This window comes from Xiphophorus hellerii, chromosome 7 (genome assembly GCF_003331165.1).
Source record: "Xiphophorus hellerii strain 12219 chromosome 7, Xiphophorus_hellerii-4.1, whole genome shotgun sequence".
Lineage (NCBI taxonomy): Eukaryota > Metazoa > Chordata > Actinopteri > Cyprinodontiformes > Poeciliidae > Xiphophorus > Xiphophorus hellerii.
The window spans coordinates 3,620,076-3,645,395 of record NC_045678.1 but is presented as its reverse complement, the minus strand read 5'-3'; the positions used below and the strand labels follow the sequence as shown (position 1 = coordinate 3,645,395).

Sequence of the window (25,320 nt, the reverse complement as noted above, 5' to 3'; positions counted from 1 at the left end):
TTCTTCTAGCAGGCCGCCATTAACCAGAACTCTGTGTCTGCCCCTTCAGCTGCCCGCTGTGGTGCAGAAGCTCCAGGAGAGAAAGTGGAAGGTGGCAGATCTGCTGCACATGCTGCTGCGCTACCAAGAGGAGAGCCTCTGCCACGCGCCGCCGCCGGGGGGAACCGGAGACACCCAGCACCCCCCGCTCTTCCAGTGGCTCCTGGAACACGCTTAAAACCTCCTGATTTTTTTGTTTTGTTTTTTTTTTTATTTCAAGATTAAGATTTCAAGGATCTCGTTAGCCACCAGAGGGCGCCACAGAAACCATGTTATCGGTTCCATTCCCTCCCATGCCGGGCAGCATGTTACAAAGAGCTCCTTGAGCTGCATTTGTGTTTTTTTTTTTCTCTCCACCTTCCTGTTGTGTTGCTGCAGATTTTTCCTCGTATCCCCAGGTCGGATGAGAGGAGCCGTCTCCCTTTCTACCCCTCTTGTTGCCTCCACCCCCACCCACGCTTGCCAAGCCTCCCTGTGTTCTGGAGCTGAGGAGTCAGAGACCCACCCTGTGTGTTTCCAGACAGACACGGATGGAGCTGGGAGAGAGAAAATGTGTTTTTTTTTTGTTTTGTTTTTTTTTCTGACAGGGAATCCCCACAGCTGCTCAGCAGATGATGTCATCACATCCACTGCTCACCTCCGTGGTGTTTCCACATGTTCAGAGACCAACCGTGCACCCAAACGCACACACACACACACACACCACACCCTTTTATTACCAGATTCAATTCAAAGGAGTAGTATTATCCCACCGTTTAGTTGATCATCTGAAACTTCCTGTCTTTCGGTTCGCTTCGGTGAAGTTTCTGTGAAGAACTGAGACTCTTCATCATAATTCATCAATGTGCTGCCAAGCGGTCAGAAATATAAGCTGTCTGTGAAGGTGTAAGAAACCTTTTTCTGCTACTGTTACCTTGTGTTGATATAAGAAGCCATAATCGTGGCTTTAGAGAGAGAACTATTTCAAAAAAAATGCCTCATGAAGGAGTATTGTTGTTCACTGCAAAAATACAAAATCTTACCAAGTATTTTTGTTCTGGGTTCTAGTGCAAATGTTTTAGAACACTGGAAATAAGACAAATCTAACTTACAAGTAACTTTTCAGCAAGATATAGGAGCTTGTTTTAAGTCAGTAATGCATAATTTTTTTTTTTTTTAAAGTGCGAGTTTCACTGGCAGATTGTTACACTAACAAGGGGTCTTGTTTTAAAGGGGACCAATAATGCAAAATTCATATTTTGCACATTTTTGTACATCGATTTGGGTTTCTACTGCTTGTAAAAACAACCAAAGTGCTTAAAAAAAAAACCACCCGGCCTTTTTTTTTTTTTTTTGTCAATAAATTAAAGTCTTTTGGCGTCTGGAAAATCAGCCATTTCAAAAACCTTCTGAATGTCACCTAGCAACCCAAACAAAGCCAAGCCCTTCAGTAAAACATATGTTTAAATCAATATTAAGGAATTATTTACATAAGCTCTTACATTTTGCTGACAAGTTTGTTCCAAGTTACTTCATTTTAAGTCTACTAAGACATTTGAACTAGAAACTAGATGAAAAATACTGGATCAGATTTTGTGTTTTGTGTAGAGATTTGAATCTGTTTGCTTCATTATAAGGTCCTCAGTTGTCAAACTTAGTAAAGAAACCCCAGAGTGCATGATGTTTACTAAAGTTAGAGTAATTTAATATAAACAAAAATCTTTTTTTACATAAAAGTATCTAATCGAACATGACATGCTGCTTAAACTGTCTCACTGGTGGGAAGCTGCCAGACACAGTTAAAGGTGACTCCGGTCCAGTCAGTAGTAGCTGAACGGGTCAGTAGTCATCTGTGGAGGAGGAGGAGGGCCGAGGGGGGGCAGGTTCAGTTCGGGGAAGGTCCGGTGACGTAGACGGTAATTAAAGGTACAGGAGATGTCTGCATGTGCATAGCTGAAAGCAGGGCTCACACGCACGCGCCCACGCACGCCGTGTCACCTTCAGGAGTGTGAAGGCCACAAACACACCCTCGTCGGTCACCGCCGCGAGCCCTCTGCCGCTTCACAGTCCATACCCGCCGTCCTGAAAACTGAAAGAACTACGTTTGTGTTTAATTTATTGTTTTTGATACGAGGAACCGAAGAGTGACGTCCATGCTGTGGGGTCCTGTGTTTAAAATAACACGCCAGGAACTCACGTCTGTCGTTATTATTCTAAAGTCCAGTGTTGGCGGCGGTGTTCGCCTCAATCAGTAGCTGCGTTTCCATTACAACCGGGGGCAAAACTATGTCGATGTTCCGTTAATGTCGACAGAGCACAATTTCGCAGTTGTGGCATTTTCCTTAAATGAGAAACGCGATTAAAATCACACGCGAGGGACGTGGCGGCGGCGGCGCGCGACTCAGTTCTCGAAGCTGCTGCTTCGGGAGTCGAACCGGGCCGCATGTCTTCCCTCTCCCTCACAACCCGTCTGACCACTCTCAGATAAAGGCCATAAAACTTCTTTTTATTGCAGTGTGTTCCAAAATACGCTAATTTTGTTGCAACCGAAAAACCACCTCATCCTAGCAAAAAACTTTCTCTTGATAATTTTTTTATTTCGAAATTGCCATTTCCATTGTTCGAATTTATGCACATAATTCCAATTTGCATAACTGAGTAGTCAGTGAAAACGCAACTTATGTTTCCCATTACTTCCCAGTGTGACGCACTTGTTTCTGCTTCAGCAAATTCTTCCGTAATCCTGAAGGTGTTTGTTTTGAAAAAAAAAAAATTCCTAAAAAGTATCCAAAATTGACATCCTAACAGGAATGAAGCAATTTTGAAGTATTCCCCTGAGAAGTGTGAGAGTTTGTTGGTTTACAATAAAAAGAATGTACCAGGAGACACAGATTTCCTGCTGCCGTGTTTCCAGCTGTTTCTTTGGGACCTCGCCAGGTTCTGTCCTTCACCTTTCAGAATTGATTTGAAATATTTACATTCCTTCTCATTCCCCACTTAACCTCTATGATTTTCTTGTTGTTGCTGTTGTTGTTTGTGAAAGCTGAATGTGTTATGATCCTGCCAAGACTCCATATAGAGGCTGATTTACTGTAAATCTGTTTTGCTACAGTTGTTTCTGGTGTTTTCTGCTCCTCGCCCGCCGCATCGTAGACAGAAACAAAAAGAAAGAAAACGACCTCACCTCATCACCTGTCGCTTCCTTCTGAAAATCCCTGCCAAATGAAGATATTTAATAGTTTATGTTAAATTATATGACAGTGAATTTGTTCTCCTTAGTGACATTGCTGACTAGTCTAAGCTTGAACTCTAACTTTGTTCATGTTAAAGCTTGTTGTGAGAATAAAGCTTTTTATGTGCTAAAAGGCTTTGTCTCCTTTGAATGTGTCTGCGTTGAGCATTGATTTGGTGTGTATGTTGAACCAATCAGTAGGGGTGTGTGATACTGCAGCGTTTGGCATCGCTGACACAGCAGCAGCGTTATCGGTACCGATACTTTTTGTTTAGGTTTGAGATATTGTCAAACTTCTGTCCTTTATGCAATTATTTTTGCTCAAACCTTGGACAGAATTTGGACAAAGGTTATAGGTGGCTACAAAATACTGTAACAACATCTGAACTTGACAAACAATAGAAAAAAAAAAACTCCAAAATGCAAAAACAGAATTTGAGAGCAAATAAAACAAAAAATATTTTCATGGTGGAGCTGAGAGACTACAATGCAAAAATAAGATAATCTGAAACTAAAGCATTGATCCGATACTGATACCGACTGGTATTGATATCAATAGTTTGGATTCATCTGCCCACCTCTACCAATCAGAAACTTGTGCTCAATTCTTGATCACAAAGTCTGATTGAAAAAAATTCAACTGAATTGATTTGATTCGTATATTAATTTTAAGTTTAAAGACCTAAGAATGTGGTTTTGTCTCATGTTGGAAATATTCTTTGTATTGGGAGCAAAGTCAGTTTTGCTGTATTCTTGCTCTGATCAGATGGAACTCGACAATAATGCCCTTTGGACGCATGATCAGCTGATGATCAGCTGATGAGATTTATTGATCTAACTAGCATGTTAGCTTCAGGGGGTTTAGGGAGTGATGCCAACATTAACAGATTATTTGTTTGAAATGGTGAAGGTTAAATACCCAAATTAATCCCAAAGTTGCCATGTGAATTCCACTTAGTGGACACATGTTGACTTCTTTCAAGTAACTTTTTTTAATGCAAGTTCTTCCTCATCCCCATTTACACCTCAGCTTTATAAGCTGCAGAGTTACTGGAACACACCGCGGCCTGCAGTCTGAACACCAGTCAAAGTAATGATTAACTACAGCTGTCTTCCTGCAGCAGCGCCGTAAACAGAAACGAGACCACATCAAACCAGTCTTGGTGCAAGTTCCCCTTCAGGCGATTAATCTCAACACCGCCTTGATGACAGGAGAGTCGAAGCGTTGACTTCCAGCAGATAACAGGCCCTTTTGTTGAGCACAGAGATTACATCAGAGACAATAAAGGCTTTCACTGTAAAGCAGGTTCCTCCTCCTCAGAGGAAAACCCGAAGGACTGTTTATAAAAGATGGTTTCGACAACAGCGCTTCGTCTCTCCCTTCTCCCTCCACACAAGCAGAAGAGCAACTGCGACTGAGTGCGCGCCCCGTCATATGTAGTTAGACAGCGGTTGCCACAAGGTGTTTGCAGTGGATGAATGGAGGCGACTGTCCTCCAGGTTGGAGGAGGGAGGCTGGAGGAAGGCTAATTGCAGGCTGCGCGGTGATACAGGAGGCGAGGAATGTGTCTGAGATGCGTCGAGTCGCAGGAAACCTGCTGACGGGGCGTCATCGAGCAGCCGTGCTGCTCACCAACGCTTCGGCGTGGGAGTCCTGACTGAGTGAAGTCATTCCCAGCAAGCTTTAAATTAAACCTGTGCCCACTCTTTCCCTCCAGGAGAGAGAGGGAGAAAGGCGTGGGCAGGCTCTGACTCCCAGAGCGGCGACCCTGAAGGAAAAAAAAAGAAGATTTCGTTCAAAGTGTTAGTCATGCATTATAGACTCATTCCACACGTTACTGCTTACCGGTAATGAAAACACGACAGGCATCTAAGATCAGAAAGATCAGAATCTCTTGTCAAAAATATTTTTGAGAAACATGTGCAACATATTTAATACTGACTAAAAGTTCATTCCAAAAAGTACTTTTGATCCTACAAACAAGCCTAATAACAACACACACTATAATTTGTTGAACGTGACTGTATTTGATGTTCTCTCTCTTTTGATGCTTTATATTTTAATATTGATATTTGCAACATTTTTCAGTCTTAATTTTGTTGTGGCTTTATCTTTGTCTTGCAGACTGTATGAGAAGTGCTCTACAAATACCAACCCATCCGTCATCCACTCAGTTAGATATTTTTTACTTGACATATTTTGTGTTTTTACATCCAGTCTTTTGTTTCCACACGATTCATTCTAACATTAAAATGCAAATCATGCCATGAACAAAAACAGCATATGAAGCCCAAACTGACAGGCACATTTATAATTGTTTTGATATAACGTTTGACGTTTCCTTCTAGGTAAGGCAGGCACTGTCCCCGGAGTTTCCTGGTTGGATTCCTGGGGGTTAGTCCGGGGTGGCGACCTGTGCCAGGAAGTTCACCTGGTTTAAGTAAAGCATCTGCCAAGTCTGTGTGGATGCAGCTGTGGGGTGGAGGAGACTGCTGTGGCAACTCCTGTGTTGGAGGGAGATGCAGAAAGAACAGCAGAAAAAAGTTTTGTTCTGAATGAATTGATACAGAATCTCACAGATCTTTAATTTTGAAAACAAAAATTTGGTTTCATTTACTTATGTTATATCTGGCTTTTGTTTAGCAAATGGTATGGCAAAAAATATTTATGCCCTTTTTGAATAACTAATAGAAAATAATTTAGCACTGCTATTGCAGCACCGACATTACAAGCACTGTTATTTCCTATCCACATTAAAGGAGGGCTTGTTCCGAATTCACACAGAAACTCTATATTGGTCAAGAAACGTTGCTATTGACTGTACATTTTAAGAGACAGCAATGCAGCACAACAAAAAGAAATGGACTGCGATCAAACTAGCAACAGCAAGTTTGAAAAAGTTAGTAAAAGTCAGAATCAATAGGACAATTTTTATTCCATACATGCAAATTCATAGGGGAAGCAGCGCGTTCCAATGCAAAGCACAACATGAAGACAGTTCTGTCAGATTTGTTCAGTCTCTTAAAAAAACACGCATGGATGTTCTCAGGAAAACCGAATGTTAGAAAAGGCCAAACTTCATCTGCATGTTTCTTTACAAACCCAAACTATTACTGAAGAATACTTAAACTTTTACTGCAACTTTTCAGTGACTCACTGAGCTGTAATTTAGTTTTGTAATCGGTGTAGCTGTTTCCCATCCCTGCTGCATGAACCAGCTTGTGGGACCCATGAAGGGGTATTCCAGTCCAGAACCGATGGATTACATTTCTTTGTTCCTCTGAATTTTCCGCTTCAGCCTCAGAAACATGTTTGATGTCACACAGGTTTTGGTTTGGATTAAGGTCGGGGGATCAGGTTGATTGCTCCATAACTCGTCACTCATTTCCTCATTTCCATTGTATTTCCTCCTCAGCACCAGGCAACATGGTCTCTGCGTGAATTCAGATGTGTTCGAACTGATACGTGATAGATATTGAACCCTAAGACCAAAGTACGCTGAACATTTTCATAGAATGAATCCTAAATCACTAGGCTGCGTTTCCATTGACTCTAAAACTGAGCAAACTGGAAGAATGAAAATAAATGTGCTTAATGGAAACACACCAATTTTGAAAAAACTCGTTTTTTGATTAAAAGTTTTTGCGCTAGCATGAGATGGTTCTTCAGCCGTATTGAAATTTTTACCTTTTGCAAAACTGCAATGGAAACAATTTTTCCACTTCACACGAGTCACGTGATCAGAAACCGGACGCTGCTGGCCGAAATGTTGCTGGCCGAAAAGACGAAAAAGACGACAGGAAGTGATCAGAGGATGATGGCGCTGCATGTTTTTTAATGACTCATCGAGCAAACAAACTTATTCACGTGTGATTTTAATTGCATTACTTGTTTAACGGAAACTTTGTGAAACTGTGTTTTATTGACATTACAGGAATATCAACAAAGGTTTGTGCACATTGGTAGTAGAAACACAGCTTGTAACATTCTGCAGTAATCGCTTGAGATCTTGTCATTTTCTCCAGTAACAGGAGTGTGTGGGGGTTTCTTGCTGACAGTTTGGTTTCACATAGATGTCTTGTAATTGTTAGAGTCCTTACAGGTAACTATGGGCTGGTGCTGATCATCTGCTGAGCGTTTGACATTTTTACTGCTCTTAGATCCATCAGAAAGGTGGTTTTCCTTTTCCCCGGATTTTCCAGCTACACACCAGCTGTCTACTCAAACAAACGGTTCTCCTTGGGGTATTGGAAATGTATTTGCTGCCTTTCATCTTTAAATATGGGCCACCTGTTTGACTCCTGTTCCCAGAATGAATGATGTCACTGAGGGAACGCCATGCTGATGAACAAGTGCTGATTCTGTTATGCACAGAATCAGCCCTCCTACACATACTAGGGGATTTCTTGCAATGTAGAAATATCATTTGTATCATAAACAAGAATGGATCTGATCAGAGATGTTGGGCTGTTGTAGTTTTCAACCCGTATCACTATACTGTAGATAAAGGAGTGAAGTCATCTGAAACACCTCAGGTCAGGTGTAGTTTTAAATTGAACATTTCCTAAATTGGTACAGACGTTCCCAGGGGCTAGCTTGTAGAAAAAAAAATCTGTTAGCCACTGAAAAATTCAAGATGGACTCCATGGTCGTCAAAGAAAATTTATTTTTGCACAAAATCTGCTAATTTTGTAGTGGAGAATAAATGTTTGCACTAAAACCTATTGCCCTTATTGCTATTGCCAGTGGTGGACACATTAAACCAAAAAGTTTGGTTCACTATTGACAACTTTGTTAAGCAAGAATCTTAGCTCTGCTAATGGCACACTGCTGAACACACAAAGAAATTAGCGCAAGCTTATGTTAAACTGCAAAGCAATTTAAAAAAAAATAGCTGTAGCTAACACTAAACTGCTAAACAAATGAAAAAAACTGGCAGAAGCTAATGCTGAAAACAAAAATATTGGCAGAAGCTAACTCTAAACTGCTAAACACATTTTAAAAAATAGCAGAAGATAATACTAACTATTAAGATGACTGCAAAATCGTCTTCATCTCCTTCCAGTTGATGACTGGTGTGAGACTCTCTAACAGCTAAGGACTCAGTTTCAGATTTGGCATCTGATTTTTCTACATATTCTTACTTTAAAGTTGTATGAATAGGATCACCATAGTCCAAAACATGTGATGTGACATACAGTTCTTCCAATTCATGAAAATGTGTAACATTATAAAGCAAAAGTTGGTATAAATGGCTCAAAAACGGCGTCCATCTTGAAAAATGGCCGTCATCTTGAAATTTAAGAGGCCAATGGGAAATATGAAAAACATATGACCTCAGTGGTGAGCATGCACATTTTTACGCTTGTGCCCACACATTTCTACCACAATATTCTGCACTAGCGGCAAAACTAATGGAAAGTAAGTAACTATGAAAACAGAACACACCTCAAAGTAACCAATAACAGAACATTACCAGATTACTCCAGCACAGATCTAGCCATATTTCTCAACATGGGTCATCTTTTATTTGTAATTGGGATTATTAATATGATCATATTATTTAAAGTCACCCTCCGGATCTTTCTTCTTCAAGTAAAAATTCTATGAGTTTAGACATCCTAATGTGAGTAAACATACCAATGATTATGTGGTTGAGAAGCACAGACCAAATCTAATGTGAAGTGCGTCAGCTGATGCTTTACGTGGCCACAGCACAGTGAGTAGCCAGGATGGAGCTAGGTAACACTCTTACTGAGACATGACCACGGAAACCCCAATCGAAGAGTTCAGCAAGCGTCACAGGAGGGCAACCACAGGAATGTTGCTCTGACAGAAGGCCTACTTCCCTACAAAATTCTTTGTATTGATCTTTTCTGACAGACGTAGAAACAAGAAGAAGGATTTTGTCGCTGGCCTCAGTGACGGACGGCAATAACCGTACAGACAGTAAGTCTGTCTATATGCCGAGTCGGTCAGCGTATAGGGAGCGATGGCGGGCCCCGGAACAGGTCAACCTCTGCTCCTAGATGGAGTGGGCTGATGTCTCTGTCTCTGACGTCAGATCAGTCTGGGACCTGGCGCGTATCCCCCCACTGAGATCCATTGACATCACTTCCCTCCCAAACAGCAACAAATGGATGGGTTGTTGGGAGAGTCCAATGAATGAGAGAAAAAAAAGGCAGTTTGAGTCAAGCACTTGGAATCCATGATATACTGTAGTGGGCTTTGTGTTAGAAAGGGGAAAACCAGCTACATCATCCCTGTAAGTCTTTTGTTTACCCCAGACATCAGGACAACTCCTTTCTTTTTATCCATTAGCTCTTTCCTTCATCACAATGGACTAATAGGTGTGAACGTTTAATGAGGGGCTGAGCTGCATCAGCGAGGTGGTTCTGAGATCATGCTGGGTGACCTATTGTACCACAGCGTTTGGAACAAAGAGGCTCCTCACGCTGGAGCTTATTCACAGGAAACTTTCATTAGGATCTTTAGACGATCAAACTTTTTTTTTTTTTTGCAGTTTGGACATCCTACAGGATTTCCTGCCAGGATGCATGAAAAGGCAGGCGCGCTAAAGTCGTTTCCACGAGGGAACGTGTAAGAAATTAAAAATACTTTTGTTCTATTGCTTTATCCCAAACCAGACGCTTTGTTGCCTTGAGAGCTTGTGGTGACGACTGCAGCATATCCACCATGCAACAATGTATTCCTAATGTTGAGCGGAGGACTGCACACCACTTAACTGTTCTCTGTTTCAGCTGCAGTTATGGTAAGAGCCAAAAACCATTCAGCACCCAGAAGAATCGCACCAAAATAACTCAGCACAACCATTAACATCTAAACCACTGGCAACAAAAGAGAGTGAACCCATAAGTGAAAATGTCCAAATTGTGCCCCAAGAGTCAATATTGCGTGTGGCCAGTATTATTTAACTGCTATAACTCTCTCAGGCATGGAGTTCACTAGAGCCTCACAGGTTGCCACTAGAAACCTCTTCTCTATCACGAGGAGCAGGTGGATGTTAGAGACCGTGCGCCCCTCCACTTTCTGTTTGAGAATGCCCCACAGATGCTGAATCGGATTTAGATCTGGAGACACAAACCCTGAGTTAGAGCCAGCACCTTCGCCCTGAGTCTCTTTAGCAAGGCAGCGGTCGTCTTGGTGGTGTGTCTGCTGACGTTATCATGTTGGAATACCTTCCCTTCCATACTGAAGGGATAAGCTCATGGTCTGCTTCAGTATGTCATACTACATGTTGGGATTTATTGATCTCTCGATGAACTGTAGCCACCCTCAGCCAGCAGCACCACAACACTCCCCCATCCTCTAGTCAAGACACACGTCTTTGTACTCCTCACCTTGTTGCTGCCACCAACTTGACACCGTGTGACTCAAATATGTTTGTCTTGGTCTCTCTAACTACAGGACATGGTTGCCAGTGATCCCTGTTCTGTGTCCTGGTTGTCTTTAGCAAACTGTTTATGTGCTTCGTGGTTTCTTCCTGTTAAAATGGGAGGTTTTCCTCTTCAGTGTCGTGACATGCATACAAAGAATGAGGGATTGCTCTAAGGTCAATGACACAACGCCATGCTATATGCTCATCCAGGAGGACTGAACGCTGCAAGTCAATGACTCGATGCGATCCACTGGATTTCTTAGAAAAGATCAACTGAACTGAATTGACTTTCCAGAAGACATGAGAGATTCATTCACCTTCAGTGATCCACCTGCTGCACGGCAGGTGGATCCCCAACTCTAGGAACCACCGTGCTCTGTCTAAAACCTTTGTGTAGGTGTGTCCGACCGTGGTGTGTGGCAGGAAAAGTTGTGAACAATAGAAACAAAAGGCCTTAAGATACAATTAGAACAGGTTCTGTTTTGTGTGGTAGCAACACTTTATCTTCCTTTGAGTTGAAAAGAATGTTTTCATGCCTGAATGAATCACAGGTCCTTCACTGCAGCTCCGCTACGCTTAGAAGCAACATGAGAAGGATGTACATATCGGTCCCTTACCTGGACTATTTATGGCTTCTATTACCATCAATAAAAAGCTACTCCCTGGGGAAGAAACTGATGCTGTTATGTTTTTACAGATGTCATGGCAAAAGAGGCTGTGGTGGTCAGTCTTGACTTTGTTAACTTTGTGAGAAAAGCCGTGACTTGACGGCAGATCCCACAGAGTGACCAGCGGGGAGGAGAGCGCTGCCCGTGATGTTTCCAGGCCTATTGTCTGCCCGTTTCCACGAGTGACCAGCAAGCCACACTGGTGCTGCTGGGGTGTGCGTGAAAGCCGGACAATAACTCGCGGCTCTCCAACTCCCAGGGCAACCCAAACCCCTTTGCACTGTGAAAACTATCAGCGTGGGAAAGAAGGGATGGACAGCCCCAAACGAAAAAGAGGAGAGCGGCGGTTCGTGTCAAAGGAAGTCATCGACCCGTCCTAAGGTTACAAGCGTTTCTCTGAAAAGATCAGGAGGAGAGGTTGCTGGTGCTTCCCAAAGCAACTGCTCTGTTTTGACTCTACGGAGATTGAAAACAATAATCGGAGCTCGGTGTGGACTTGGTAACCTGGTAAATAATATTGGATGTTATCTGTGAACCTGAGTACAGATCCTGCCTGACTCACAAGAACAACAGACAGACACCCCTCAGCCGGAACGCTGCTGTCCCCACCCAAGACGTAAGGAAGACATGGGGAGGCTTCTGCAATGGGTTGCCTCATCCTGTGTTGTGTCTCTGCTCATCTTCAGCCAGTTTACACCCACTGCTCTGTTGACTCAGGTGCGTGTGTGTGTGTGTGTGTGTTTAAATTAGGATTTGATGGAACATGAATGAGCAAATCCATTTTTCTTTCTGAATGATCTCAGAGCACTTCCTCCACGCCCACTATGGAGATGACACTGTGGTCTGGGTGTTTTTAGACTGGGCATGAGCACATCAGCTCTGACCACACAGAGGAAGTAGAGGGCAAGACTTGGAGATCCTGGAGAGGCCCGGATGAATGGAGATGTCTCCTGCTGATTAGTTTAAACACAGGGCTTTCCTGCTGGCTCCAGCCACTTCCTAGTCTGGTCACATGGCAGTTAAAAGAGGCTGAAGGCTTTTCATTGTATAGAGGAATTGTTCAAATGAGAGACCAAGTCCGGAGGTTACAGTAAAGGTATTTTCAAGATGCCAGTTCTGGTTGTGGTGTCATCCCACTCAGACGCTGATGTATTAAGTCACATTTTGTCACATTGCAGCCGTAAACGTCAGTGTGTTTACGGGGACTGTGACCAGCCCAAAGTTGTGCATAAATGTAAAGTGGAAAGAAAACCATACAGTACATCATTTTTCCACATACCGTATAGAGGACATAGACAAGAAAGTGTTTTGGCCTGCATGCAAAATGTCATGTGTGGTGCAAAACTGAAACCCTGTTCACACAGGATAAACATTTCCTTTGGGGAGGGGAGGAAATGGGGGAGACACCATAAATAATTGAAACCCCAACATCTGCTTTTTATGTGTCGCATTCGCAGGGCATAACCAAAGCCTGAGATGTTGCTGAAATTAAAGGATGCTATATTAACGTGCTGCAAAATTAAATTTACTTGAATTGAATTGTGAAAGCTACTTTAGTCTTTTACATTAAATTTGCATCTGATTTTCCTCTTTCTCTTCAGCCTTTTAGCTTCGATGCCACACGTTATGTATGGCATCAAAATGTACAGTACATAACCCTTTTAGGTTTTCACGAAACCCTCGCTCTTAAATAAAAATGCACCCAGGAAGAAAAAAACGCTGCCTAATTACATATCAGATTTCACCCATTTTGACAGATGAATTATCACAGGACCTCCAAGTTCTGTGAAATAGACGAGGTGATTTGTGGGGGATTTTTTACTTTGCAGAATACTGACATTAGTAAAGTAATTTTTATTTTTTTATTGAAAAATAAAAATTTTAGTAGGTAAAAATTCCTCAAACTAAAAGTTAAAACCCCATCTGTTGCGTTTGAACCATAATAATTGGAACGTTGACAGTCAGATTCGATGTGTGCTGATGATTTGAAAGATGGCACTTGACAAAATGTCATGTTTGGTTTACTGGTTTTCACAACTGTTGACTATATGACGTGTTTACGATGTTTTCTGTGTTTCATGATGTAGAGCACAGCAAACTCCACTGTTGCGGAAATGTAATGTACAAATAAACTTGATTGATTTATTGATTGATTGACATGTGCAATTCACACGGGACTAGCAACACAGACAGTCTCTATGATTATTACAAATAGCATGTGGTCCCATAAGGCCTAACCCTCTATAATCACCCTGAACAAACCAGCTCTGCAGTAAAACATGGTGGTGACAGGGTCATGCTGTGGGGAGGCTTCCCTTCAGCAGAGACAAAGACACCGGTCAGAGTCCAGGGCAAACCTGGACGAAGACCAGTTTTTGCTAAAGACCTTTGACCCGACTGCAGGTTCACCTTCCAGCAGGACAACAACCCTAAACGCACGACCAGAGCTGCAGTGGAACGTTCTAGACTGAAGTAACCTCATATGACTGAGTGGGACGATTAAAGAACGCGTATAAGTTCATTAGAAAATCTGTGCCGAGACTCTGACTGACCTTCAGCTATTTTACAAAGAAGTCTGCGGAAAAACATCAGTGTCTGAAAGAGCAAAGCTGGAGGAAAAGCAACAGGTTGATTCCAGAAAATATTGACTCAGCAACTTTGGAGAAGGTCCGGTCTCTTAGCTTCGACTTTGACGTGGAGCAAGTTGGTGAGGTAGCCTGCTAATGGAGGGCATTGTGGGTAAGAAGGAGGACATACTTGATGTGTGAGACATGGTCTCTGCACTGCAATTTGAACATCTTTAATGTAAACCACCCCATTGTATCTCTGGTTGTATGCTTAGGGTCTTTGTGCTGTGGAAAGACAAATCTCCACCAATTTCAGGTTCTTCATAGCCTGAAACAGTTAGTTTTCCACAATGCATAGGCCAAAGAGTTTCATTTCTCCCTCATTTGATCAGACCGCCTTCTTTGTCACATTTGCAAACCGGAGTTCTTCAGCCTTTCTATCAACAATGGCTTCTTCTTGTCACTCTTATTTAAAATCTACATTTGCGACAAATACTTGCAAACAGGTTGGTGAGAATTTGGGGTTTAAATGAATGTAACAGACCTTGCCGCCCGGTTCCCAGATTTAAGCTTCTCAGTTCTCTGCCATCAAAGGCGATTCATGGTTTCAACTTCCACTCGACTGCAAGGCTTGAGAGAGAGAGAGAGAAAAAAAATCATCATCTGCACCCATCTGCCAAGGTCTGTTTAACGGCCCTGCGTTTTCATGCTCATATTTCTCTGTATGTAAACATTAGTCGTCTCCCACACGCTCTTGGAGCTCTACCCAGGAGCTGGCTGCTTGTGGGAAATCCTCTTCCTCACTAGAATGTGGCTCCTCCCACAGCCTTTTCTCCAGTTTGTCATCGCCAACAGGATGCGTTTAGATCAAGATGCTCATTTAGGAAGTACATAAGGCATCTATTCTGCTGCCAGCCTCGTTATTGTCACGCATTACGTCCTTCCACAGAGTCCTGAAGACGGCCCACTGCCATTGGCCGCTTCGTACAAACTCTCCCACACTCTCCAAGCCACACACATCAGCTGAAACTGTATCCGCCTAATGGTCTGGAATACCCCTGCTCAGGCTGATCATCACTCCAATTTTCTCTTCAAACGGGCAGTTTTGATAAAACCGCGAGATGGTGCGATGTGAGGGGAGAGGTGGAGGTGGGGAACGGGGTGTAAACATTGGAGTTGCCATGGAGGTGGCTAGTAAATTGTATGTGTGTGTGTGTGTGTGTCTCGTTGTAAACTTGGAATGACCCTCTTTCCATAGAAGTTGTGGGAGGGAGGGGAAAGAGACAATCCTCAGTTTTTCATGCCTCGGGTCTTGCAGAGCAGAAAGATGAAAGAGGGTCGATGATAAACAGTGGAAAATCCTGGGTAGGTTCTACCTTCAGTCCGGGTTTCTCACGCGTCCGGAATCCGAGACAACACGAGCGCCTCGGCGTACGCGTCGGGATGGCAGGACAGGATGCGTGCCTTCGAATGTTTATGCGCCGGGCAGCAGCTCCAGCATTTCCTCGCTAATTCCTGCACTTCTCCCCTCTCTGGTTTCAAAACAGGCTGAACCCAGCGGAATCCTGCTGGTTGCTTTGAAGCCGAAATAGCCACGGCCAGAACCAGAGCCAGACTGACCGGGCCCTGCTCACTGTGACTCCACAGTCTGTCTCTGCACCCTGAACCCTCACCCTTGACCCCAGAGACCTCAGACGGAGACAAACCGCTGACGTCAGGGTGCAGGGTGAGGTTGCAGGGTTTAACGCCGGGGTGAGCGCAGGGCCATGGTTGACTAGGAATGCTCTGCAGGCCAGAGATAATACTTTGCTTATAACGATGCAAGGGTTGGCGTGGTAAACACCCTGTCTGAAGTTTTATCTTTGAATGCAGACACATTTTTTTCTCCTTTCTTCTTTACCTCATTCATCTTTTTTTTTTATTGCCTCCATCTTTAGTTACGAGATTTTTGTCAAGCTGGCATCCTCTGCTGGAGTGTCAGGTTCCACTTTCTGTCAGGCCGCCAAGAGCAGCACACAGGGGCGTGAAGACGGATCAGGGCGGTTCGGGGCGGGTTGACAGGCTGCTGCTGAGGTAGGGCCGGTTTGTTCTTCTCCATCCCAGAAAGAAGGGAGCCACCTCCTGGGTGCGGGGGCCAGTGGCCCCTCTGGGGAGACGTTACCTGGACCTGGGTATGTGGAGAGTGAGTGGGTGTAAACATCTGTGTGTGAGCATGAGGGTGGGAATGTGCGATTGGGTCTGTGTGTGGGTCTGTCTGTTTATGTGTCAGGTTGGGTCCTGGGCCGACCCCCTCCTGGATCATCCTCACCCCCTCCTCCCCCATCATACTCCCCTCCGGTGATCTGGTTGATCTACTTCTCAATGATGTTATAACTGTTATTATTATAGGTGCACATGTTGTTTGTTGCTATGGTTTATTGGTCTTGTTTTCTCTCTTTCTGCAGGTATAGAGACAGACTTCAAGGATGTTGACTTGTGCTCTTCTTTCTCTCCTTTACTCCTATCTTCTTCTTTCCCCTTAAACCTTTTCCCACCTTTATTCCTTTCTTTTCCATCTCTGTGTCCATTACACTTGAAATAAACTCCCAAAAATGTCTAATAAAGTCTTATATGTATATATGAAGTGGCGCAATGTTCCACTTGTAGACGCAAGCTGGCCCAACATGAAAAATTAGGGCCAGCTAAACATAACCTGCGGCCGCCATGTTTGAATGGAGGCGTATTCTTTCTGTTCCACTTCTTTCTCATTCGTCCACAGAACATTTTCTCTTTATGCTTCGAGATCATCACGATGTTTCTGGTACATGTGAAACTGCCCTTTATGCTCTATTTGGTCAGTAGTTTTTGCCCGTTTGCCTTCTTCTTCATGAAAGGAGGATATTTTGTAAAACCGACTGCATCACGTTATAATTCCTTCAACAAAAACACACCTGGAGTGTTGCTTTGATTCTTTCATGCAAGCGTGAGGAGTCCTTTAATCTCCATGGCAACCATTCTGCTGTGCAGAACGTCTTGGTGGACCGAGCGCCTAGAAGAGGAGCAGCTCCTCTTTTTGACCGCAGTTTCCAAACTTCCACAGTAGAGAACACGGCTCCCACTCAGCTCCTTCAGACTAGCCAGCAGCAATTAGCAAACACCTGCTGGAACTGCTCGCCTGCTGAACTCGTTATACAAGCTACTTACCGGCAAAAACGTTAAATTAATAGAGGAGCCATGTTGTGATGACTTCCTGAAGGCGGAGTTTCAGGAAGAGCAGGAAAATTTAAAGAGACAGAGGCCCAATTTCAAGCAGTTAAATTACAACGTTAAATTCTTTTACGTCATATTGGATATAGACAACATTTTTATAACAGCCAGAGGTAACATAGTTACTTGATTGTGCTATAAAATGGCACTATGTGCCTGGAAAACACATAATACCGGCCCTTTAAGGGATCAGCTAAAATGCCACTTTAACCTGTGGACAGTCTCTGCTGAACCACAGCTCAGATCTCCCAAATCCTAAATGTGCATTTCTGAGGGCACAGGAAACCCACAGGTCCCAGCAGTGCATTAATGACCCCTGACCAAAAGAGGAGTACATCTCACAGCTACACAACCTTACTTCCACCGTCAGTGCCAAGACCCTGCTACGTGGAGCCAAACACAGGAGTCTGCTGGAGCCATAATGTGGGTTCAGAAGGTCCATACCGAGAAACTCCAATCCCTGCGTTTTAGGAGGCTAAACATCAACAGGTCTACGCACTTCTTGTAAAAAGTCTGTGGGGGTAATGTGAACTACTACAACATAACCAAAATCATGTGTGGTTTTATGAAGTTTGAAAGTCCATAATGATGGAGTATTAAATGATTGCAGCACCACGAGGTTGGGGGAGATGGAGGGGTGGAGGCGGTTGTAAAAAACAGCTTTCTCCCATGAACTCCTCTGGCACCTTTAAACGAGTTTGAATTTCGCAAACTCACCCAGCATGGTACGGCCGTACAACCGCCCCTCTCCTCCCATTGTCGCAGCTCCTGCCTAAAATAATCCGGCTCCTGCAGTGTGTTCCTTTGTCCTGCTGGCTCTCTGAAACCCTGCTGCGTTGTTGTGCTGGCAGCGGGACAGCTGCGGGGTCGACGGAGGTCGCTCTCTGGGCCGACGGGAGCCACCGCCATGTTTAGATGCCACGGCGAGGCACCGCCTGCAGGCGCCCGGGCCCTAACCAGGCGCTCCAGCAGCAACCGTGCATCTCTGCTCCCTCTGGTATGTGCAAGAAGGCTTGAATCGGAACATGCGATAAAATTAATGGCACCATCGGCACACTGTGTAATTACGCAGTTCATTTCGTTCATTTCTGGTGTTTGTTTCTTCTATTGTTCAGTCTGTTTGCTTTTATTGTGAAGTGATTTTGGGTGTTCTGAAAGGCGCTTCTGAATAAAATGTATTATTATTATTATTATTATTATTATTATTATTATTATTATTATTATTATTATTATTATCGTCTTACATGTTTTTCCCCCTTCTATTTTAATTACACATGTAGTAACATTATCTCAGGTCTTTTGAACCAATAATCACATCATAACAAACGTGTTTTATTTTTTTATTAATGTACAGGACAGAGTGGCGGAAATGAAGACAGGGTGGTGAAATGTTTGTTTTACAAAACACGCAGAATATGATGTGCAACAGAGATCGCAGCGGTTCAAGAATGAATAAGTGCGAGTAATAATTTAGTTGTTGTGAAATTATGCCACATCAATAAACTGAATTGAATTGACTTATCAATAGAGTTATTGATCCTTTCAGTTAAAATACGCCGGTGCGTCTTCATCTGATGGTGTCGTTAGTGGGATCATTTCTGAACAAAACACTTTAGCCTGAAAGTCCAAATATTCAGCCAATAAGCCTCATGCACATAACTGCCAACATGCAAACTGGATCATAAGAAAAAGAACCAAATCAACTAACAAATGAATTATGATCATAACACAATTTAATCAGTCAACTTGATGAAACAGAAGTGGCTTCAACCAGACATCTGAGATGACCGGATTGCAAAAAAACAGGCTGAATGAAAGAAGCAGGAATTCTGCTGCACGACTGATGTTAAATGGACGGCATTATGTATTTTTCTTGCACATTTTACAACACAACCAAGTCACTATATACAGTATATTATTATAAAAATGCTGAACATATCAAATATGACTGAAAATAATTTTAACTAAGTAATTGAACGCCTCGAAATTGGGCCTCTGTCTCTTTAAATATCCCTGCTCTTTCTGACACTCGGCCTTCAGGAAGTCGTCACTCTATTCACCCTTTCACAATTTTTGCCAGCTGTATGCAAAGTTATTTCATTGAGACTTATGCTATTTTATTTAAATAAACGGTTCCGTGAAGGCGTCAGAGGTTTGTAAGAGAACATTAGTTTAACAGCATTATGAAGACCAAGAAGACATGGGATTGTGATACTGTTGTCGAATATTGAGATGGTGATGTCGTTTTCCTGATTGTTTTCTTTTTTTCTTTTTTCACAACAATACATCTGTTGTATTGTTGTGGGGATTGAGGAAAGTTACACTTCAAAAACACAAAATCTTACCAAGTATTTTTTGTCTAGTTTCTAGTGCAAATGCCCTAGTACCCTTGAAATAAGACAAAACTCACTCAAGGAACTTTTAATCAAGGTATTGCCTGTTTAGAGTCAAAACTTCCTTAATACTGATGAGATGAAAAAGTCCTAGTGCCACTGGCAGATTATTTCACTCATGGGAAAAACGTCTTGAAAATTCACTTTCAGTCTTTGTTTTACTTCGCTGTTTGCACCGTTAGCTTCTGAAGCTGCGGATCACAGAACAACACATGGAGAAAGTGAGCAGGATGTTGATGAATTCCGAGCAACATGTAAGCAACCACACTGACCCGAAGCACTGCATTCAGGCCAAAAACAGAGCTAACATTAGGCTTCGATTTATCAAGCAGTCGTAAACAAAACCAAAAATAAGCAGCGGCATTTGTTTGTTTTTGCCGAATATGTATCTCTACATACTTGGCAAAACGGCGCCTGTGGCCTCAGGAGGTGGAGAGGTTTTCCACCAATCAGAGGGCCGGCGCCTCCAGCTCCATCTTCTTCAGTCTAATGGCCAAGTTGCCCTGGAGCTGCTGGGCAAATTCCTCTGTCTGCTTGTGGGTGGGGTTCTTCACCTGGATAAATAATTACTCCAGATTTCTCATTTGAATAAGGAAGGCTGCATGTTATATCTCATGCAGCCTATATATATACAATCCATGTATGATAAAAATCCATGTATGAAGTAAAACATTCAACTTGACTGTGGTATTAACAGCTTTGAGTGACCAGAAAGTGTAAAGTCAAGTCAAGTTTATTTGTGCAGCACGTTTCACCACGAGGCAGTTTCATAAAAACATCACACAGTCAACAGTTATTAAACAGCCAATAAATATTACATTCTGTGGTTATCAAATATGCTGATCAATGTTCCACTTGCTGCTAATCCAAGCTGCCTTTAGCCTTGATTTAATGGGACTCCGTGTTTCGGCTGTTTTGCAGTTCTCTGGAAGTTTGGTCCAGATTTGTGAAGCATAGAAGCTGAATGCTGCGTCTCCATGTTCGATTCTGGTTCTGGGCAAATAATATCTACATGCAATGTTTATAAAAGCTTTTGTAAAGAGCATGATGCAAGACTGTGAAGAAGGAAGAAGTTTTAGATTGATTTGGTATTTTTTTTTTCTTTTGCCCTGTATTGTTGTTTTGTAATTACGTTATATGTATAAATTATTTTCATTTTTGTTCCTGAAATACCAACATTTTGACATCAATGTATATTTTGATCCATCTGATGATGCAGTTTTTAAATATTAAATGATGAATGTTTTTGATCAGTTACTCTGTACTTGAGTAGTCTTTTTTTATTTTTATTTTTTTTACCAAATATTCTTTTTACTTTTCTTTGAATAAAAAATAAGTTGAAGTAGTGCTGGTCTTACTCGAGCACAATTTTTTGGCGACTCTACCCACCTCTGGATCTGACCTTTAACAAACAAACAACGCATGAACGAGTGCACACCTTTATTTTCACTTGGTTCGACTATGGGAATGCTGTCTAGACAGGTCTGTGTGAGGATCAATCCGGCGGCTGCAGCTCATCCAAAATATGGCAGCCGGAGATCTGACCAAGGAACATTCACATTTTGCACATTCTTACACATCTATTCTCAGCTGCTTCTAAAAACAGAACCAGCTCTTAAAAAAAAACACCCAACCATCTTTTGGTAATAAATTAATGTTCCTTGGTGTCTGGAGAATGCGCCATGTCAAAAACCTTTCGATTGTTAAGTCACTCTGCGCCGTTACCGAGCAATCCCAGTGAAGTCCAGCCTGTTACCTAGCAACTTAAACGGAGCTCCAGCTCGTTTTGGTCAGCTAGTTTTACTGCTGTATGCGCTGTACAATGGCTGCTGGAAAAGACAAGTGTTTTGTTGTTGACTTACCGTCCAGAAAGCATTTATTGGTTGTGCAGGAGGCTCCACTTCTGCTTTTCTAAGAAGTATGGTTGTATAATTTCGCATCTGTTTGCAGCCATTTTCCTGTGCAAGTGTAAACGTTGAGTTGGAGGTGAGGAGGCGTGGCCAGTGGCAGCGTATTTGGATTTAAAGTGACAGAAGCCCTAAAACATCTGAAAGGAGCTCACAACAGGCAGACTAACGATTTTGTGCAAAAAATCTGCCATGAACATGTTTTCATTGCTCATTCAGTCTATAAGTGAATGCCGTACCGTACTACTACTGTGACAACAGGAGGTAAAAGTCATGCCTGTGCTTCAGGGTAACAGGAACAGATAATATCTCCAGAGGTTGATGTTTGGTCCTGCACTCTTTGAGAGATAGTTTCTTAAGAAACCACCGCTGTTTGTTTTTTATTTGCTCCCACAAACCCCAGTTATCTGTGTTTGTCATGCTGCTGCCTCAGACCACGGTGTCTGATATCTGGAATCCCACAAGTAATGAGTCTTAATCTCGATCGCTTGCTTAGTCCAGGTAGCTCTGGAAGGGATCGCTACGAGACGGGTAAGTAACATCATGGACAGCCACCTGCAAGCTTTGCGGTGTTCCTTATATCCACATGTGGTCAATTGTGAAAGAATTATGCAGTAAAACATTGAACAGGAAGCCCAGCCTGCGACATCTGTGGCCAGAGTCATGAGTCAGTCCAGCATGACGTCCGCCGGTTGCATTAGTTTCTTTGCTTAGTGCAACAGTGGAATTCCAGGTTTCTTGTCATCTATTCCCCCCCATTTCCTTTGTCTGGTAAAATGATATTGTAACTTAAATAAAAAATATTCAATATTTTATACCTTTTTATTTCTGCTGCTTCTATTACTAGAAAACAAGAAAATATCTGCCACTGAACGGGCCTCAGTGAAATGTCTGCTATGTGCCTGCCTGTCACAGCCTGTCACTGCTAAGCTTAAGATTCTGTGCCAGTAGAAAAAAAAGAAGATAATGCATGTAGATCATTCATATCCACACACAATAGTTCTTTAACACATATTCTTTAGACTCTATGCAAAGGCAAGTTCCGTTTTGGCTGCTTGTATCTCACTACAGAAGAATATTTTACTCTGGGTGTTTAAAAGGGAAATATTATCTGATTTCCAGGCACTTAGTATCATTTTATAGCACATTCAAGTAATTATATTATCTTCAGTTGTTATAGAAATGTTGTATATATCAAATATGAAGTTTGAGTTTGTAACTTAACACTTTGACATTGAGCCTCTGTCGCTTCAAAAACTTTTGCTCCTTCTGAAACTCCGCCTACAGGAAGTCATCACAACATGGCTCCTCTATTGACCCTTTAACAAGGTTTTTATCAGCATTGAACTGAGAAGTAGCTCTTCCAGGTGTTTGCTAATCCCTCCTAGCTAGTCTGAAGGAGTCAAGGTAGTTAATTACATATTTATGAACACATCATTGTAAGGCTGAGCAGGCGTTCTTTTCATGCTAGTAACATTAAAACTCCCTCCACCTCGACCAACTGTTTCACTGCGATGCACTGAAATTTCCTCTGTGACAAGTCAGACATCGTCATCCTCAGAAGCCTTTCCTAACACCACATCCACAACTTCACAAGAACTGCCGTCTTCCACTAAAACATGTTGCTCATTTCCTCCAGGTTATTTCAGTCTCCCATCTGCCACCTTCTCGGCCGCTGAAATTCTCACCCGTGCCTTCATCGCCTCCAGACTTTATTACTGTAACGGTGTTCTTTAAGCATAATCAGCCAAGGCCAACAATAAACTCCAGCACATAAAATACAACTGTAGTATGTACAACGGTATATACTACTACAGCTGCTTGCCTGGTTTCCCACACCGGATCTCTTGACCACGTCACCTCCAGCTCTACAGAAGCCGCCCCGACTTCCTGTCCCTCAACGTGTCCACGACAAAGTCCTCCTTCTTACCCACAATGCCCTCCATTAGCAGGCTACCTCACCAATCTGCTACACGTCAAAGCCGAAGCTAAGAGACCGGACCTTCTCCAAAGTTGCTGAGTCAATATTTTCTGGAATCAACCTGTTGCTTTTCCTCCAGCTTTGCTCTTTCAGACACTGATGTTTTTCCGCAGACTTCTTTGTAAAATAGCTGAAGGTCAGTCAGAGTCTCGGCACAGATTTTCTAATGAACTTATACGCGTTCTTTAATTGCCCCACTCAGTCATATGAGGTTACTTCAGTCTAGAACGTTCCACTGCAGCTCTGGTCGTGCGTTTAGGGTTGTTGTCCTGCTGGAAGGTGAACCTGCAGCCGGGTCAAAGATCTTTAGCAGAAACCGGTTTTCGTCCAGGTTTGCCCTGGACTCTGACCGGTGTCTTTGTCTCTGCTGAAGGGAAGCCTCCCCATAGCATGACCCTGTCACCACCATGTTTTACTGCAGAGCTGGTTTGTTCAGGGTGATTATAGAACGTTAGGCCTTATGGGACCACATGCTATTTGTAATAATCACAGAGACTGTATATGTTGCTAGTCCCGTGCAAAACATTATAACATGATGTGAAGCTTAAAAAACAAAAACAACTGTACATGCTACTGTCTCTTTAAATACTGATTTTTCTCCCAGCATGTACCACAGATTGATGAGATCACACACGTACTCTGCTTGTTGGCTCACTGACTTTAAACCGAACATTATCTTTACAAGCATGCAGAAGCTTATCACATTCCAGTTCCACAGGAAAATCATGAAGCTGAGCTTCATTTAAATGAACCATGTTCATCCACATGGTTGCAGAATAACTTCTTTATAACAAATGCAGAATAACTTCTTTTTAAAAAAGAAAATAATCAAAGACGTTCTCATCTATGAAGATTGATGTGAATGACAGGCTGTGTTCCCATCCTGCCATAACCCGGCTGTTGCATTCCAAATGAGCTTTGGGTCCTGCCAGGGAATTATTATGTTTTTCCGCCAGCTCGAATGGAAAAAAAAAAGTTTGATTAAAGCATGAAGGAAACATCCCAGATACCAGGGACTATTTAAAAAAGAAAAAAGCAACAGGTGAAACGGCATCAGTTTATCAGGAAATCAGCTGGAGGCAAAGTCTCCTGTCAAAACACATAACAGGAATCTGACTTTAAGCCTCCACTTCAGCAAAGTTTTAACAAGTAACAGACGTTACGCACAAGTGTTTTTGCAATAAAATAATTTAACTGAACTAATAATCATAAATATGTCATTCACTAGGAAAAAAAAAGAGACATATTCCAAAACAAACAAGGCCCTATGTACCTAGCAAACTGGTTTTGTCAGCCTGGGTGCTAACAAATGCAACAACTGCCTGTACAGGTGGCTACTGCCACCTGTACTGGCAGTACAGGTTGGTGGCTCAATCCAAAATATCCACAGTATCGATACCAAGTCAATATCGGATCAATACGAGCCTATTAATATTGATACCTTAGTTTCAGATAACCCCCTTAAAGTTTTATTTCATTTTTGTGTCGTAGATTCTCAACTCTAACTAAAAGGAAAGATACTTTGATCTTTTTTCCCCCAACTTCATTTAGGAAGAAGTGCAGAAACATTTGTTCTGTTTTGCTCTTGCTTTGGATAAAAGTTTACCAAATGTGCCTGTCCTAGGTTTTAAAAAAAATAATTCAAAGAAAGAACTTCAAAGACACCTAAATATCAACATATCAAACTTAAGTGATAAAAAGTATCGGTATTGGTATCAGTATTGGCGATACTGGCCCTGATTTACTTGGTGCACCAAAATATTCAGTGTCGCACAGCTCTACGTCTCAGCGGCGCATCAATAACTATAGAGTTGTTCGTCGGGAGTAAAAAAAACCCAATAAAAATAAAACATCTCCCTGGACTCACTAAAAGGAAATAAAGTTACCAATTTGATCAATGATTACTGC

General features: G+C 42.5%; 1 protein-coding gene across 4 annotated transcripts in view; it reads left to right on the top strand.

The window, feature by feature from the left end:
- akap11 (A kinase (PRKA) anchor protein 11) overlaps nucleotides 1-3,385 on the top strand; it is a 30,918-nt gene extending 27,533 nt beyond the window's left edge. For all 4 annotated transcript variants that reach the window (XM_032567661.1, XM_032567660.1, XM_032567663.1 and 1 more), the window contains exon 12: nucleotides 50-3,385. In XM_032567661.1, coding sequence (XP_032423552.1) covers nucleotides 50-217 — 168 coding nt within the window. In that variant the 3' untranslated portion in view covers nucleotides 218-3,385. The remainder of the gene's footprint in view (nucleotides 1-49) is intronic.
- Nucleotides 3,386-25,320: the final 21,935 nt, after the last annotated feature.